General features: G+C 40.7%; 1 protein-coding gene across 1 annotated transcript in view; it reads right to left on the bottom strand.

Annotated features, from left to right (window-relative positions):
- The window catches only part of LOC104627473 (tenascin), a gene marked incomplete at its 5' end in the record, with an annotated part of 41,301 nt that extends 23,939 nt beyond the window's left edge, over positions 1 to 17,362 (bottom strand). Inside the window, 6 exons of the mRNA XM_010295752.1 lie at positions 1,387 to 1,659; positions 3,794 to 4,066; positions 13,993 to 14,256; positions 14,947 to 15,036; positions 15,766 to 15,951; positions 17,093 to 17,362. Coding sequence (XP_010294054.1) covers positions 1,387 to 1,659; positions 3,794 to 4,066; positions 13,993 to 14,256; positions 14,947 to 15,036; positions 15,766 to 15,951; positions 17,093 to 17,362 — 1,356 coding nt within the window. The remainder of the gene's footprint in view (positions 1 to 1,386; positions 1,660 to 3,793; positions 4,067 to 13,992; positions 14,257 to 14,946; positions 15,037 to 15,765; positions 15,952 to 17,092) is intronic.
- Positions 17,363 to 17,871: the final 509 nt, after the last annotated feature.

Genomic DNA, 17,871 nt, shown 5'->3' with positions numbered 1-17,871 from the left:
TGTAATTAGTGGCAGCTTTGAGGTTGGTGACTACATAGCGCCGGGAGACCCCTGGCACTGTGTGCACCAGGGAGTCCAAAGGGAAGTCAGAGTTTCTGACTTCTAGAATAAAATGGTCAAAGGCATTGTCCTGTGCTTCCCACGTGAGTGACATGCTGTCTGAGGTAGCATTTGATACAGTGAGTTTTCTAAGGAGAGGTTCCTCTACTATGGGAAGAAAAACAAATGGAAATATATTGCAGTTATTAAAACCCAAGGCAACAAAATAAAATAATAGAGAAGTTCGAATTCACATGAACCACAGGTCACAAAGATCATCTAGCCTTTCAAGTTTCTCAATGTTTTTCATACCACTGCCCCTGCAGTCACCCTGCCCATGTTACCCGTGATTCAGTGAGGATAGTCACAATCTGCTGATCCTAGAAGCTGCAACTGTGTTATCTGATCACTGAAGTTTTATATTCTGCTTAATGTCATTGACCACACTAACCTACTGCTATGACAAATTGCTGTGGAAACTTTTCCTGAGACAATGTCAGCAGGCAAAATTCAGTAGAGATATTAAATTATCATAATGTGAGCTATTATCTGCCCGCTACAAGAATGCACCTTCTGCTTCCGTAGTCTAGCCATCTCCTCCCACTTCCATACTGTAATTGGCTAGAGCACATTGAACATTTGAGTTCCCCATCTTTTCTGGAAAAATTGTGAGCTGTAAAATCTCAGGATGTGCAATGTGCCAATAACTAAATGCCTACCTATTTCATTCACCAACATCAAGTCATATGGACTCTTTCAAACTCTCATCCAATGTACACTGAATTCTGAAGTTGAATTCAGTCAATACATCTGCCTTGTAGGAGTCTGCTATCATAAACTGAAATGTGCCTGAAATATATTTAGAGAATCTGGAGAAAATTTTACAGAAATTCTGTATCTAGAAATCAGCCTGTCTGAGAGAAATAGTGTTCTCTCTTCACTGTGTGACAGATGCAAACACATGCTGCAAGGTTAACATAATGAATCATCTCCCACTTGTTTTGGGGGAAATTTGTTTTGCTTCTCATCTGTGTCAGTGGTTGCCACAACCTTAATGTTTGAACAAGAGTAAACTTATTGTGCGAATGAAATCACATCACAATGTGATTGACTGACTTTGCTGGATGGGATGGTGGATTAACATTCACTGTTCAAAATGTCTCCGCCAGGTCTTCTTTAGAAGGTGTCAAACAATGAGGTAGAATATTTGGTGATAGGTAGACTGATGGGGTAGCTGAGGGCAGGGAAAGGGGCACAACCTGTAAGGAAGGGTTAGAAGAAAGGGGCACAACCTGTAAGGAAGAGTTAGGAGAAAGGAGAGTTAGCACTGAGGTAGGTTTTATGTACCTGTTGTAGCTGCAGCACTTATTGCCTGTGTGCGGAAACCATGAGAGATCCCATAGAGGTAGACAATAAAATCAGTGCTGGGGGAAAGCCCTGAGATATGAGCAGTTCTTGAATTGCCTGAGATGTTGAACTCCATGGGCTCCAGCAACCTGTTAGAATCAATAATTTCAATAGTAAAGATGTCGAAGTCCGCACTGGTGGTTGTCCAAGAAAGGTTGAAGCTTTCAGGAGTAATGTTGAAAACGGTTAGCTCACCAACTTCTGGGTGCACTCCTGAGGAAGGAAACAACATTGGTCAGAAGGAGACAGCCCTGTACCTCTTCCTGCTCAGAAATGCCGTGCTTCTCTCTGCTCATGCTGGCAGCACTCCAAGCTGCCGTTGGAGAAAAGGGTTTGAGTAAAAGCTTGCTACAAGCAGACAGGGACTAAGGGGAAGAAATCAAATGAAAGCACCTAAAAATGTTAAATAAGAAAAAAAGAGGGGAAAAAAAGAAAAAGAAGCTTTAGCGCAATGGCTATTTCCCTTTAGCTCCCAGGGGCAGGCATGCATCTTTGAGATCTGAGCGTGAAAGCAGATGCAAAAGAACTTTTCTGAATGACCCCGGGGCATTTGGAAAAGTCAGCTTCCAGCTTTAGGAGAAGCTAAAACTAGAGCTATTGCTTTATCCAAAGGAAAAGGTTGTGTTTTGTTTGCTCTTCTGCTTTCTCTTTCAGCTTAAGCCTATGAAAGCTGGCATGTAATTTTGGAGCTGGAGCCAAAATGCAAAACAGTGATAGCTGCCTTGGGGTTTCTTCCTCTCTGTAGACATCCCTGATGTGTTACAGGAAGGCTCAGAAAATTCTGACAATTGGAAGTCCCCACAAGGGAAATTTTTGAAAAGCCGGGTGCTGAGCATGACCCAGAAAGGGAAGGGAAAACCGCAGCGGGGCATCTTCTGTTGTTTTCATTAAGTTAATAAAAAGAGGGCAAACTGCATATTTAGGCAGGACACCCATGATGTCTGTTTTCTTGTCAGTCCCTGTACAGCCTCCTTTGTCTAGCCATATTTGTCTGTTTTCAATGGGCAATCTGCTACCAGCTCACACTCAGGACTCTCAAAGCACAGGACTTCTAGCCTGCAGCGGGACGCAGCCCAAAGCAAGTGCCTTGTGCCAGACACATTTCTACCTAAGCCAAGCTGCTTAAAGCATTATTGAAACAAGCAAGCTCTACTGCGTTTCACATTTTAATTCTGTTTAGTTCTTAAGCGTACTTTTGTCCCCTTCTGTGCTGACTAATATGTGCTTGGGGAAGTCAAACTTGAGCAAGCTCTAGCTATCTCACAATCACAGGAGGTTGCAAAGGTCTGTAAGAAAGCCCAGAGGCAGCAGATACTGTCCGCAAGAAATTATCTGAAGGAAGAGCCACTGGTGACCCTTTATTTCCAATTAATTCATACCCTGTTCATTACTAATGATCATAACACCTGGAAGAATCACTGAGCCATACAGGATAGACATGAGTATATATTTAACTCTCAGAGTCAAAGCTCATGATAAGCTCTCATTTAAAACTGCCGTCTTTCACAAGATCAGCCGGAAAATTATTTTTGTGCCTCTTGGTGAGTTTCATGCAACCTTCTGGTAATACAGGGCTTACCTTCCTTCTTTCAAGTCAGTTTTATGCCAGGATAGTTCTGCTGAATTTGGTCGTCTTGCATTATATCATTCTCAGACCAATCAGATTGTTTAACCTTATGTGGCTTAATATATGGTACTACTTTTGATAGGAATTTATTCCTGTTCTTTTCTACATGAGAACGTATAGAAGGTGTCTGTCCTTGTCTTTGAGTCAGATGCACAGAGTATACCCCTGAGTTTGTATTTACCCAGAAGCTAGTGCATAATGTGCATTAGTACATAATTAGATGACCTTAAAGGTCCCTTCCAACCCAGAGAGTCTGTGATTCTATAATTTCAGAGGTAGATTCTGAAGAGTAAAAACTAAACATACTCTCAGGCTTTGATTGGCTGGGTTATAAAGAATGCATTTTTATAATTTTACAAGGCAACCTAGCCTTTTACGAGCATGTACAACAGCCAGTTGGGTTTTGCTGTTAGTGTCAACCAGCAGAAAAACAAGGGAACAAAACAAGCCATTCTGAGGTGGGGGAAAAACAGCATTTCTCAAAGTGAAGGGCTCCATGGGGGCACTGAGACTCTTATTGGAAAGTCATGAGACATATTGGAGATCATGAGACATTTCCATGCCAGAGATGTTCAGCCAAGCTTTAATGAGTTCAGTGCACCCCATGCAAAGCTGACCAAGTGAGCAAGCTTTGCTGAGCAGTTGCAATAGCTCTGGCTTCACATCACTGTCTGCAAAGAAAGGGAGCCATAAGAGTGGATGAGTGACTTGAAAAGATACCTGTCATGGTTTCAACAGAAAGGGGTTTGGTCCTGTAGCCTTGAATCACACCACGAAGTGTGATGTTATAAGGTGTGTTGGCCTTGAGGCCTGTAACATTCATAAACCGCAGTCCACCTGGGACTGTGATATTCCAGGTTTCTTCGGGATTGTCAGACTCCTGCACCTGAATGATAAAGTTCTCATAGGCCCCATCAGCTGCTGTCCAGGTGAGCTGGAAACCATCCCAGCCAGTCTCTGATACTGTTAATTTTCCAAGCTCAGGTTCCTCCTCTGAATAAGGACAGAGAGTCAATCAGTTACTCAGATTACAGACTAGTGGTGATGATGTATTATTTAATGATGTTCCGTGTTAATGAATTTCATTTGTAATCTGTGACACGGAGATGCACCCACATACACGTATTTACATTCTCAGCTGCCCCAGGTAACTTGTAAAGTCTCTTCAGAGACATGACAAAACAGAACAGTAAGAAAAGAACTGTAATAATAAATAATAACCACATTAATGCTAAAAGACTGCTTACAGAAAGCAGCTTATAAACCATCGTACAGCTGCAAGTATTTTGCCATCCTTAATTACAACTCCCTATGGGAGAAGTAAGTATTACTATAACCATTTTCCTGCACTATTAACAACTCATTGTTTGCCACTATGAAGTGACTGTGAATACTGCAATAATGCCTGTTGTAAGGGCAGGAAGACACTGATTTTAGAGTAGTTGGGATTCAAATGTTTATGCTTTTAATTTTGTCCACATGAAGGGTGTTATTTATTCTTCCAAACTATTTCTAATCCGAAACAATAAAGAAGGGGAAAATTCCTCCATGTCAGCATGTCTATTTTAATGGATTTGTCTTCCTTACATTATTCTGTCCACACAACCTTCCTGGGGGAGAGAATCTTGGAGTTTCAGAGGTAGTGATATTAATCTAAAATTGAAATCTGCATTCACAGAAATTAACATTCCCATAAGCCATCACAGGGGTAGCCAAGGAAGTTTGGAACCTTCTAACAGAGCTAAACTTCTGATGCTGTTAAATCTGAAAGTTTAGGTCATTTTCTCAGCAAGAATAGAAAGTCCTCTGGTACAGAGGAAACACAACTGATTCCTTAAAATTAACAGTCATATGGGAAAATGACAAAATAATACCAGTTTTTCTTCTACATAGAAAAATCTTGCTATATGATCACTGACCTGTGAACTGTGATGATTTTCTAGCAATTTTCTTATTTAATTGCATTGTTGACATGTAAGCATTATAATAAGAATAGAATCTATCTGAATAATCCCAATCTGCACAACTAAGAATTTATGCAATTATGCATGAAGGGAAACGGATCAGATTTCTCAGTTGTAAACTTCAACTTTAAGCTTTATGCATATTTTAAGGCAGAAGATAAAGGGGCCCTGGAATACATTAAAATTAGGCTTAGCAACATTACTCATATATAAATTTTCCCCCTGCAAAAACAGCATGCTTATTGTAAGACTGCTGCATAGTCTCATAGAGGTAGCTGGGGTTGTATTTTCAGAGGTTGAGCACTCATAGGTTCACTAATGTATAGTAAATTGCTACTACTCGGGAACACAAACGTTTTGACAAGCTTTTCCCATCCTGTTAGAAAAGAAGAGACTGTTTATGAAATAACACAAAGATGTTCAATAAAAAAATGCATTAATCCAGAGCCGTTTTGCTTTATCAGGAACAGAAATGAGACTCATTGAAGCAAAATATGAATCTTGTCAAAATAGCACTGTTTAGCTGAAAAAGAGAAAGCAGGACAGAAAAGGAACTGGTATCAGAAATAATGACCTTTTGGTGGCAACAGAAACAAATAAAACAAACACATTTCCTTAAAATGAAACTAAACCAAAAGTTACACTAAGGTAAAATCTTTTAAGTAAAAGCTTGATTATAATAATTAATGCAGTAATCATCACCACTTAAAAGCAATTCAGATTTCTCTGAAGAGTGCTCAGTTTCGTTCGCCTCCAAGATGCAGAGTCTCTTTTCCTCCCGTTTCTTTCTCATGCATGTCTGAAATGGAAGCGCACGCAACCCCATCATGCTCTCTAGGGACCGAGGGATTTCTCATACAAAATCATGCACCAACCTGGACGGTTGGAGACCTCCAAAAGCATCCATCCATCCATCCATCAAGCATCCAACATATAGGACAAAACAATGACATTGTCATGGCAAATGATATCAAGGGATGATGTTTCTTACTTAAAAAAAAAAAAAAGAGAGAACAAACCATTGAGAGATGAGACTGCTCTAGCCTTGTAGTAGGTGTGAAATACTCTGTGTTTCTAAGTAAATATTTTATCTCATACTATGAATTTGGTTTTGGGTGATGGACAGGTACAGTCCTTAGTCTCTAGTAGGTTCTCCAGACATGAATTTATGCACTGGTACTTTGACCGTTATTGAACTGAGCCCTGTGGCTATAGGCCTGTTTCCTCATGAAATTCATGCAACAGGGATAAGAGGTGGAAGTTTTCAGAAAGGTATACTCCCAATGTGTTACAATCTTTTTTTTCCTCTGACATCACCACTTCCATGCCAATGCTGCAAACTGCAGCCTCCTTGCAATCTCTCTTGTGTTTGAACCACAATCCAGATAAATACCTGTAGCATCTTGCTATTTTCATGTGCCTTGTAAATAGCAGATGCATCAATCTCTCTCTTCGCATGCAATTTGAAAAGAGAGAATTGATGCTACATCACCTTAAAAGCTGCATGGGGCATTATCCATGCTGCACCACTCAAGGCTCTCATTCCATAGCAATAAGAGTTTTACCCCGTGCAAAAGGAAGAAAGAAAAAAAAAACAACGAAGAAATGCATCACTCACAAAGCCTAGCATTTCTGTAGTGGAACAGCGGTACGGAAATGAAGTTCTGTATTTCAAAGCAGAAAAGGAACATATGGCTAATAGATCCATTAAAAAAATACCTGTAGTAACTAGGGCTTCCAGGGACCAAGAGAGCTGACCTTGAGTGCTTCCATGGAGGTTAATCTGGTATTGTGTGCCAGCTGTGAGATTGGTAATTTCTGTTTCTCGACGGTTTCCCGGCAAAAACATTTCTTGTGTTCTGTTTAAACTGGACAGGTCTTTCAGAGTGATAAAGAACTGATCAAATACCTCATCCTGTGCTGCCCAAGACAAGATGAAACTACTGAAAGTCCTGTCTGTTATATTAAGGTCATGAAGAGCACCAGTGGCTTCTGAGATGGGAAGGTCAGTGGGCACCGAAAGTAGAGCATGAGAATCAGTGCTGGGGTTTGTAAAATAATTTAGCTCTGTAGGTGCAGGACTGGTAGGGTTAAATGACGTTTCATTGATTGATTCTCCAGGTGTTGGGATTAGATGTGCTAAACAGAGGTAAATTACAAGTTAAAATTTCCTGATAATAAACCCCCAAATATACCAAAAGACAGCTAACATCTGCTACGAAACAGTTTGTGTGCTTTGCATTAAAGAGCTCTAAGAACAGAGAAAACAGATAGGTACATCTTTTTTGGAGACTGAATCCAGGCCACAAGCAAAGGTAGCATCACCAAGCACAACATGGTTCTTACACAACCACAGTAACTAGCAGATCCAGAGCAACAACCATTAAACACAGAGATGAACAAATGCTTCCAACAGAGAAAGAGGTACATCCTCAACTGATGTAAATCAGCACACTTTGGTTACCTGCAAATAACTTTGATAGTTTACATCGGTGAGGATTTGAATCCTAAGCCTCTCAAACATGCCTTTTATCTTTACTACAGCACGTCAGTTATTGCTTCTGATACAAACCGTAAGTGGAATGCATGCCAAATACTGCAAACATATCCAAATCCAGACTGAGAAATCAGCCACAGCAGAAACATGCTAAATCTCATCCTATCCGATCAAAAACAGGCTTGAAGGAATTATCCATCTGGATACATGCAGAATTTTCAAAAAAGGCAGAGGGGACACACATCCTCACCTAAAAACTAGGACAGAAAGAACCTCAGCAATCTTTCTTTAGAGAGATCTAGAGGAATGGAAGGGAAAAAGACTTGGCCTTCAACATGCTGAATGATCTGTGAGTATATCCTGTAGAACAGACAGATTCTGAAAAGCTGAGAACTCTGGAGATCACAGAGAAGGTGTTTCTGATCACAGCTGCAAGGCAACAAGCAGGTGATTTTTCTGACATGCAGAATTATCTCCTAATTAGTGGAAAATCACATCATTTCACATCTTAATGAATTCCTTGCTTTCATGCTCCACTTGCATTCAATTAAGAGAGAGCAAGTCATCTACCACCATCAATCAGATCAGCACAAATACATACTCAGGTTTCAGTATCTGTCTCCAAATTCATACATGGATCAGAAAAAAGAAGTTTTCGGAGGAGAAAGATAAATTAAAAATGTTTTCAAATAAATGCAGAAATGTTATCTTGAAAACATACTCTCAGGACAAACACAGATGTAAAAATATTATTTTCTGCTCACCTCCAGGAAGGAGAGAAGCCTGTGAGGCAAACAGTGATTTATATTTACATATATCATTGATATTCTTGGCTTAGGTAAGGGCCCTCCTTAAATTACCCCTGATCATTACATGCTCTGAACCAGGCCCTGCACATGCTGCAACCTGAAGACAGCCACATTGTCATCACACCAGCCTATCTGCAATGGTAACCACTGGCATAATTCTCTCTTTCTCAGTAAACCGGCCGTCAGAACGAATATCTGACTGCACCAGGGTTACTGAGCTCATGTAACAAAGGAGGAAGCCATGCAGTACAGAACCGTTAGCCTTCTGCGACTCTCAGCCGCTTGTGCACCATTAGATGCCAACCAGCTCCTTCCTATTCCGGGAACAGGCAAAAAACCATAGCATCAAGCAGCGCACTGGTACTTGTCAGCCTTAAGGCCATCTACTTAACATGCAGAGTGGTAGCCAGGCTTTACTGTGGAGTATTTCTGCAGAAAACATACATAGACAGACTGAACAGACCCATGGGGAGGACAGGGCAGCAGCACATTACACAGGTACAGCTCCATGCTGTGGATGGTCCCACTGGGAAACTGCCATGCACCCTGAATTGGAAACCGAGGACAAAACATCTGAAAATACAAGGGAAAAATTTAAAAAAAAATAAGGCTGGCATTATGCTCCTGATATACTGAGGATCTTAGAGAAAACCTTGTGTAACATTAGTCAAAACTGGCTTCTCATTTTCCCCTCATTTTACTTGACCATCCCTACTGACATTTCTCCCAGATTCCTGCCAGTTATAGTATAATCACACAAGGACTTGGTTACTCTAATCCGAATGGGAAATACAGCAGCAGTTCAACTGTATTATATAAAAACTGAGGGACCATCCACCTAAGTGGCATTTTAATTCACAATTTTGCTGTCACAAGTTGATTAATTTTATCATACAAACTAACAACTACATGGGAGGTTGCCATGTACAGATTGTCTCATGGAGCATATGTAATTATATGTAGTTACAGTACCTCTGATTTTTTTTCAGACCTAATTCTGAATATTACCTTGGGTTTAAGGACTTGACTCCACAAACGAATTTGTGGATGAGAAAGAGTGGTCTACCCTCTACACATACATACAAACACACATATACCCCACATTAAGTTAATGTGGAATAGAGGAATATGTAGGTTTGTGTACAAACAAACAGAAAAATGAAAATTATATGAATACATGGAAAATACTTTGACACCACGGAGAGTATCAGTGTTCATAGTTTAGCAGATAGAATACTATAACAGGAAATTTGGAAAACTCCAAATAGGATAACAAGACCAATGGAGTTCAAACACTTGACTTAGCAACTAGGGGAATAGATGGGGAGAAGAGAAAGAGAACTCTAGGACCCTAGGTGGGTGGATGACAGCCAGATAGAATGATTCATGATGGCAAGATGAATGAATAATAGATGCCAAAGAGCTGAAAGCTATGTAGAAGGGAAACTGGAAGGACAACAAACATATGCTCTTTCTCTCAGACTGGAATATTTCTCAATATCATTCTCTTAGTAAAATCTTCAGTCTGAATATGGCCTAAATATGTCTACACTGCTGCTGCTAGCCTTTTGAGGAATTTAATTGTAATGCTTCACTGGCGATTTTACTAAAAAGAATGTTAATGTCCTGCCAGGACATTTCCCCAGTTCCTTGGGATGGAGCAAACAGTATTCTGTATTATTTCTTGCTTCTGTCTCTTGGATTTTATATTATTTGCCAAGAGGGGTGATCAGCCAGTTTCACTGCAGAGTCTCTCATCAGCTCAAGCACACTGTAAGACATGACAGCCTACCGAGCTATTTGCATTCTTTTCAGACCCCTTTGGCTAAACAGCTTTCCCCTCTCTCAACCAGCTGATTAAACTGCGCTTACAGTGCCTGTGCAACTCTGAATTTCATAAAGAAAGCATTGCACTGTATCACAAGCCAGAAATACTACAGTAGCTACCACTAAAACTCATATTGAAGTCAGGTTCCAGGTACTCTCAGCAGAGGAATCAGCTGGAGCAACAGACAATCTTTAGTGGCAAATTTAGTTTCCCAGTGGTCAGCACTGCAGTTTCCCATTGAACTGGCTCACCTAATCATTCTTCCTAATGTTTCTTTGAGTTTGTATAAAAAAGGGTGGCGCAATCTAAGACTCGTAGAAGCCAGGAGAGGAAGAGGGACTGACGCACAACACAGACAAGGGTCTTCGGTAAATAGCATAAATCTTCTTAAAAACATTCAACAGAATGGAAAAGTTACTTCTCCAAGCCATGCTCCTATGTGCAACTCAATTCCAGAGGCAAGACAGTATCACATCCACGATTCATCAACAGTTGCTGCACAATCTGGGTCCTTCAACAGAGGAATTTGAGGCTGGCACTTGGTTTCTTTAATGTCCGCTCATTTATCTCCACAGGCCTCTCATGCCTGATGTATCACCACCCCTCCTCCTCCAGGACCCACATTGTGCTATGCAGGCAGGGTTCCAGAACCAGAGCAAGAAAGAACAAAGCTGCAGTCTGACTGCTCAGCTTCCTCAGAGCTGGGTTACGTGCTTACCCTGCAGATTAGTTGTTAATCTGATGTAACATTCTCAAGACATGCTGACAGAAAGGTCCCTCCAACTAATGAAATGGCTCATTTCCTTTGATCTCTGAAGTGGTTCTAAACCAAAACCTTAGTGCGATGCTGGGTGGGACCTCTACCAAATAAGCAGTACCTTAGTTTGTGATACCTTCATTAATAACAGAAAGCAGGTACCTGTTGTAGCCACAGCTTCCAGAGGAGAAGAGCGCTGTCCTCCAGCCAATCCATACACCTTGATTTTATAGGAAGTGTTAGCTTGGAGGCCATCAATCACAGCACCTAGGGATTCTCTGGGCAGGAAGGTTTCTGCAGAGGGCCCAGCTGCCAGTGGCATTTCCTTGTACTCCACCACAAAACTACTGTAGACTCCTGTATTTGCATACCATGAGACACTAAAGCTGTGATCTGTTACCCTCGAGACCACAAGGTCCCTCAGTGTATCCTCCTGCATCCCTGAAGCCTCTGGAGCAAGAAAGCTCCCAGAACCAGACAGCTCCTCCGGGTCAGGAGTCATTTCCTGCATTAGGGTTAGACTATATAGAGCTATGAAGAAAGAAACAAGCAAATGACAGTGTGAAATACTTAGTCTTTCCTTTTCAGCAAAACTAAATAATATTTAGCAAACTGTTCACTTTATAATCTTTACCATCCCTTGAATGCAGAATCATGGACATTGGTTTTTAAAAAAAAACTTTGTCACTTGAGCTGCACTTCATCCATATGAAGAGACAGAAACAACAGAAGGCTGCCATCCTATCCTATGGAAGATGTTGTGACGTGTCCTTTGCTAGAGATTCACAAGCTCTGAATGTTTCAGCTGTCTGTGTGTGGAGAGTTGATATACATAAAAAGGTAACAGGAAGAATGTGAGAGGGGAGAGAAGGCAGCAACTGAAGATCCTCAGCTCTGGGGCTGAAAGAAGCTTTATCTTCAGCGATAGAAAATTCACTATACAAACAAAAATAATGTGTGGGGAACTCCTGAATACCTGCCAGCAGAGAAGCCTGAGTGAACCATCAAGAGGCTGGGAAGAATACAAGATGAAAAACTGGCAATCTGGAGGAGCACAGGAAATTCTGAAAAGAAAAACTCTCAGCCCTTCCACAGTCCCTGGCTCCCTTGTTCAGCGGGGGTGGCACATTTGCCTCTAAACAGCAGGACTGTCTCCTCCACCCACTGAGAAGAGCTAGTCCAGTCCTAGCTGTGCTACTGGCATTTTCCAATTTTCCACTTCAATCATTCCTCTCTTCCTGGTTGCTCCAAGTACTCTCCCCAGCAGCGCAAAGGACCTGAGGTCCCCCATAGCTCTGCAAGAGAAGATTAAACAAGTTTGTTTGGCTTAGCCTGAGGCCTTCAGGACCTCCCAAGTACTGGGAACATGGATAAAGAGGACTGGCTTGAGGGTGGACAAAAAGGAAACTGAAGAAGAGACCTCTTGTCTTATGCCCCACAGACTTACAGAGCATTTCTGACTCCCCATGCTCATGTGTTTGGATGTGTCCATTCCTACGCAGGAAGAAGGTCACAGAGACAGGTTATGTCAACTACTGCTTCTCAGGACCCCATCGTGGAGAACTTTGTTTACTGGTTGCCCTGAGTAAAGACTTAAAACAAATACACTGGCCATATGAATGTATTTATAAAAAAAAAAAGCAAAAAACCACACAACACAAAAACACACAAACAAAAACAAGCCAGGAAAAAGAAGCCACCTTGTGAGACTTTGGAAGCTCACAAGGAAGCTTGCTGGAACGACCAGACTGTGAAATTCCACAGCATGTTGTTTCTGCCTTTTCACCGTCCATGCATACTTCTTTTGAGACCACTTAGTCTTCAGACAGATGGGGAAACAAATAACTTTGGAAAAATCGAAGCCTGCTCACTCCTGCCACATAAACCTTCGGCTTCCTTTTGTATGAGTGTGCCTCAAGGCTTCCTGATTTTTCTCTGTATTTGACACAGGCCTGACTTATGCATCAAAAAAGTAATTCAGTACTGATGGTTTTCTGTAGTTTACACCATACCATATAACTCTACGCTGTACTGGATTACTTGACTCTATAAAGCATTCAGAGGTTCTGCTGGCATGAACACTACCAGAGAATACGGAACCAGTTTTGATCAGTTAAGCTATATAGTTATTAATTTGTAAAATCCACAACTTCTGGCATATATTTACCTCACAGGTGGTCTTTGGGGAGAAAAGCATAAACACTTTGATATCTGCTAAGGACAATAATTGTAGCCCAACTGATTCTGATTTAACTGTCTCTGCTTACCTATAGCAGTTATGACTTTGCCTCAACAAAATTTAACCTGAAGGCACATAAAGATTCAGGACTTACTTGTGGTCTATACTGAGATATAATTTTGTATGCAACAAACCTTGGGTCAAAATGTTTCACAAAGAATAAAACCTTGTTCAATAAGTTGTCCACTGATATGGGTTAATTGGAGTGGTTTGTACAAATGGATATGGCAGAAATGGACCCCTTCTTTGCAGACAAATATAAGAGTCATGCTATCCAATGAAAATGGTGACTGTGACCAGATTTGTGGCAGTAGCCCTTCTAGATTTTGGATGAGAAAACTGAAAAAGGGCAATATCAGAGCCCTGTTAACCCTGCTGAAGCATGATGGGTGGAGGCATGCTGTGAAGAGAATTCATTAGGCAGGAACAAACAATGTTAAATACATTCTGGTTGGTCTTCCTCTTAGATTTTGGCTGTAGAAAACAAAACAAGTTAAGACATAATGCACAAAAAAGCAGCTTTGTTTAAAACAAAGGATGAGGTCTGCATTTCCCACAGAACAAATAGCTGCATTCTTTGTGAGTCTTCTCAAAGAATAAGCAAGAAATCAGTGAGAACATGGAGCTAAACACAATAGGTAGGGAAATGCTCAGCTATCCCTCAGTTAAGTCTATCATGCTGGACAGAGCTAAGTCTGCTCTGCAGGCAGTTGATGTTTTTAAGCAGATCCCCAGACACAGCTGAAAAAATCAGATGAAGTTGTACTTGGGCTAGTCATTGCCCAATGACCTGGCGCATGGCACTCATCAAAAGCTGTTACTCACCAGTGGAACCCTTGACAGTTGTGGGTTTGCTTTTGTGTCTGCCTTTCTCCGCCACCAGGCTAATGGTATATTCTGTCCCTGCATCCAACCCTCGCAAGATAAAAGAGGTGCTGTCCACGGGGATTTCCACTTCATTCTTCCTTCCAGAGGGGCTAACGTAAATGAGGCGATAACGATCAAACTTGGCCACCGGTCTTCTCCAGCGAAGGGATAAGGTGGTTTCAGTAGGGTCACTGACTTCCAAGTCCTTGGGATTATCAAGATCTACAGGTTAAAGAAGCAAAGTTGAGGTGTCTCTGAACTGCCCTGGGACAGGTTTTCAGGGATCTGTAGACAGGGTAACAACTATACTAGGTGTCTTATCCACCTTTTGGAGCCCTGTCTCTTTTTACAGACAAACCGCACTACAACAGTTTTCCCCCAATTACACTCACTTCAGCAGGCACTGCATGGAGGAGAAGCAGAATTTAAGCATTCAGAGAATTTCCCTGGGAAAAGGGGGATATTGTGAGAAAAATCCTGGTTTTGAAGGGCAGTCAGGACTATTGCAACCACTGAGGCTGCACTCTTTGTCAGATCAACCTTTTGGCCATAACTACCATCCCTGCCAGAAGCTCTCACAATTAGAAGATGGCCAGAGTAATCAGTGTAAGCATAATTACATAATTAATTTATTAACATAAATACATAATTAAGGAGCTCACGTGGAGGTGAAACTCCCAGAATATTAAGAGATCCTGGTACAGAAAAAGGAAGCCAGATTCAGAGGTCAAGATCTTTGGGGAAATGCTTTTTTTTCCCCTTAAGGGAAATATCCTGTTAGTAGCAAAATGAAATCAAGAACTTTCTAAAATATTTCATATAGCATTAATTGGAAATGAAAGAAACAGAAAGAAAAGAAACCACCTGACTTGCTGCTTCCTCCAGAGCACAAAGGGGGATCCAGCTACTCACCAGTGCCAGCATTAATGGTAGCAGGAGCACTTTCCCTGTCCTGTCTTACTGCTGTCACTCCAATGCCATATTCAGTTCCAGGTCTCAAACCTAAGAGATGAGGAATAGAAGTATGAGTTCCTGTCTATGAAATATGCCTACGGGCATTCATTTAAATAAGGAAGCCTGAATGTATGCAAGATAAAATATATGCTTTCCTGCGTACGCAGAGAATCGCGGTTTCAGTTGGCCCTCTAGCCGACCTGATGTTAATAAATACTTTTCCATGTACACGCCAAAGGATAAAGATCATGGCTGACTGAGATTACATTTTGGACACTACGCAAATGCATAATCAGAGATAGCTTCTACTTTCAAGGGCTTGCAGTATAGGTACTTCTGCATAAGAAAACCAGGTAGACATCCATATGACATGGAGAAAGTACCATTATCTAGCCTTGCAGGTTGGTAAGGCAACTTGCAGGTACACAGAAAATTTGCAAACTGACATCAATAAATACCATCCCTAGAACATGCAAAAACCTGTTGAACTCAGGAATGAGAAGCTGTCTCCACAAAGACAGATAGCTACCTAGAACTCAGGGAACTGACTAGTGGGGTTCAGAGACGTACATGAAAGTGAAATGGCTACATACCTTCTGTTGGCTACTTATCCATCTGCAGGTGTGTAAATATATATCACATGTATTTTAATTTAATTGCTTGTACTCAAAATGCATAATCTCTGCTTGTACATCTTATGTATAGTAATTTTTTTCTCTACGCTACTGTGCTCATGGCAGCAGCATGACTTTAACAACAATCTCTTCGTTCCCCTACCTGTGAGCGTAGCTCTGGTTGTTGCTTGGTTGCTCTTTGGCACTGTGATCTCAGAATGGTCTCCACCAGAGATGGGAGCAAACTTAATTCGATAGTTATCAATATCTGCATGGCTGTTCTTCCACTCCAAAGTAATGCTATTGTCTGTCTGTGACACCCGCTTCAGGTTTCTTGGAGCATCCAAGTCTGTAGTCAATCAACCAATTCATAAATAAATAAATAAATAAATAGGAATAATTCTCTTATGACAGCATTCTCTTTTAACAGTACTTTTTAGAAGGTGAAATGATCCATAAAGGTGAAGTTAAGTTTCCTATCACATGATACCACTATGTTCTTAACTGCATCAAGCAGATTTCTTTTAGCACGAAATGGAAAGTTCACTAGCTTTGAGGAAAACATCAGTGGAAGAAATTAAACTTTTAACTCCTGAGACAAAAATAACATTTTCAATTTCAGTAATTATTTTTTATTACAAGATAAGCATGTGGAAAACATATTTGTATGAAAATACTATTTTTCCTTTATAAAATACCTCAGCTTTCAAAAGGAAAAAAGCTGCTAAGAACAAAAAATTATTATCTTTAGGATTTCTGTTCAGTAAATATCTTGCATTCATGGCTGAAAGGAACTCTAAGTCTCAAAACAAAAGATGAATATTATGTAGAAATTCAATGGACTTTCACTATTCACACCTATAGTAGACTCAAATCCTGCTCTGAATGAACAACTACATTTTAGGATTAAAAGGGAGGTAAGTCTCTATGTACCATTTACTCAGCTCCCTTAATGCATCAAGCCTTGATAACATGCTAAAGGACTCACAGTTTCATGAAGTATTCCCAGGATCACTAAGAAGCAGAGTAAATTTATAAAAGCATGACAGAAAACCTTTGTAGAACTGAAGAAGGAAAAAACAGCAATACTCTGCTAATCTGTTACGCATTCAGACAAGCAGAAATAAGGTCTTAGATGGAATAGGAGCCATGGAAGATATTTAGCTCAGCAGACAGGCAAGTAATCCAGAGGAGTTTGTTTCCTGAAGTACAGATTTAGGGTATGATGAGCAAAAGCTTCTAAGAGATTAACGTAATTCCCACTTTCAAAATATATTTAGGTACTTGGGAGGTCTAAATATTTTGTTAAACCAGTAAGGTATATAAGGTACAGAAAAACATTCTCCACTTTCATATACCTCTATAACAGTGCCGATTCTGTGTTGATGCAGTAACTATCAACTCTAGCAACATGGCGCAAATAGCACAGGAAGATTGATGGTGATAGCATTACCCTCCCAGAAGCTTGGATTGGTATCCAAGCCTCTTACCTGTGACAAAGACTTCTTTAATGGGGTCACTTTCCATGTCCCCTCGACGAGAGATGAGCATCACTTCATACTCTGTGTGAGGCCTCAGGTTTCCAATAGAATATTGGTTTTCATCTTCAGAGAGGTCAATGGTTGTCCTGTCCCCTGGAACATCCTTGGGGCCATAAGTGAGCTCTATGCCTTCAATTTCAGCCAAGGGTTTGAACCACGTGATAAGAGCTGTGGTGTCTGTGACATCTTTTGCCTCAATCTGACTAGGGGCATCAAGCTCTGTTACAAAAAGAGAAAGATGTGATTTTTCTGGCAAGATTTCTTTAAAAAATCATACACATACCTGTGCTTTTAAATGCTGATTCAGAGCAAAATTAAAATGAGTGGCTTCTACCAATTGAAGCTTATCTTCATTTACTTTCTTACTTTACTTTCTGTAGTTGTAGAAGAATGTGCCAAATGGAGTCAATTAATCAGAAGCAAACTGATCAAAATTCATTAACATCAGAAGCTGACAAAGGAAAGACAAGCAGGAACCCTACAAGGTTCTCCATCTGCACAACAGAAACTCTCCTTTAAATAATTTCTTCAAGCAAATATCACCAGGATGAAAGAAATTCTAGTTCCTGTTGATGTACATTTTAGAAAAGAATAAAAGTCTATGCTACTTGCTACCTTCTAGTTAAACATAAATTTCCTTTCATCTTCAAACGGGTAATTTGGAAAGGAATTAATTTCTCCTCATGGATTCTTCATTAGCACACAGAATCACAGAATCACTAGGTTGG

This window comes from Phaethon lepturus, unplaced genomic scaffold (assembly GCF_000687285.1).
Source record: "Phaethon lepturus isolate BGI_N335 unplaced genomic scaffold, ASM68728v1 scaffold4931, whole genome shotgun sequence".
NCBI classification, from domain to species: Eukaryota; Metazoa; Chordata; class Aves; order Phaethontiformes; family Phaethontidae; genus Phaethon; species Phaethon lepturus.
This window is presented reverse-complemented; position numbering and strand designations above follow the sequence as displayed.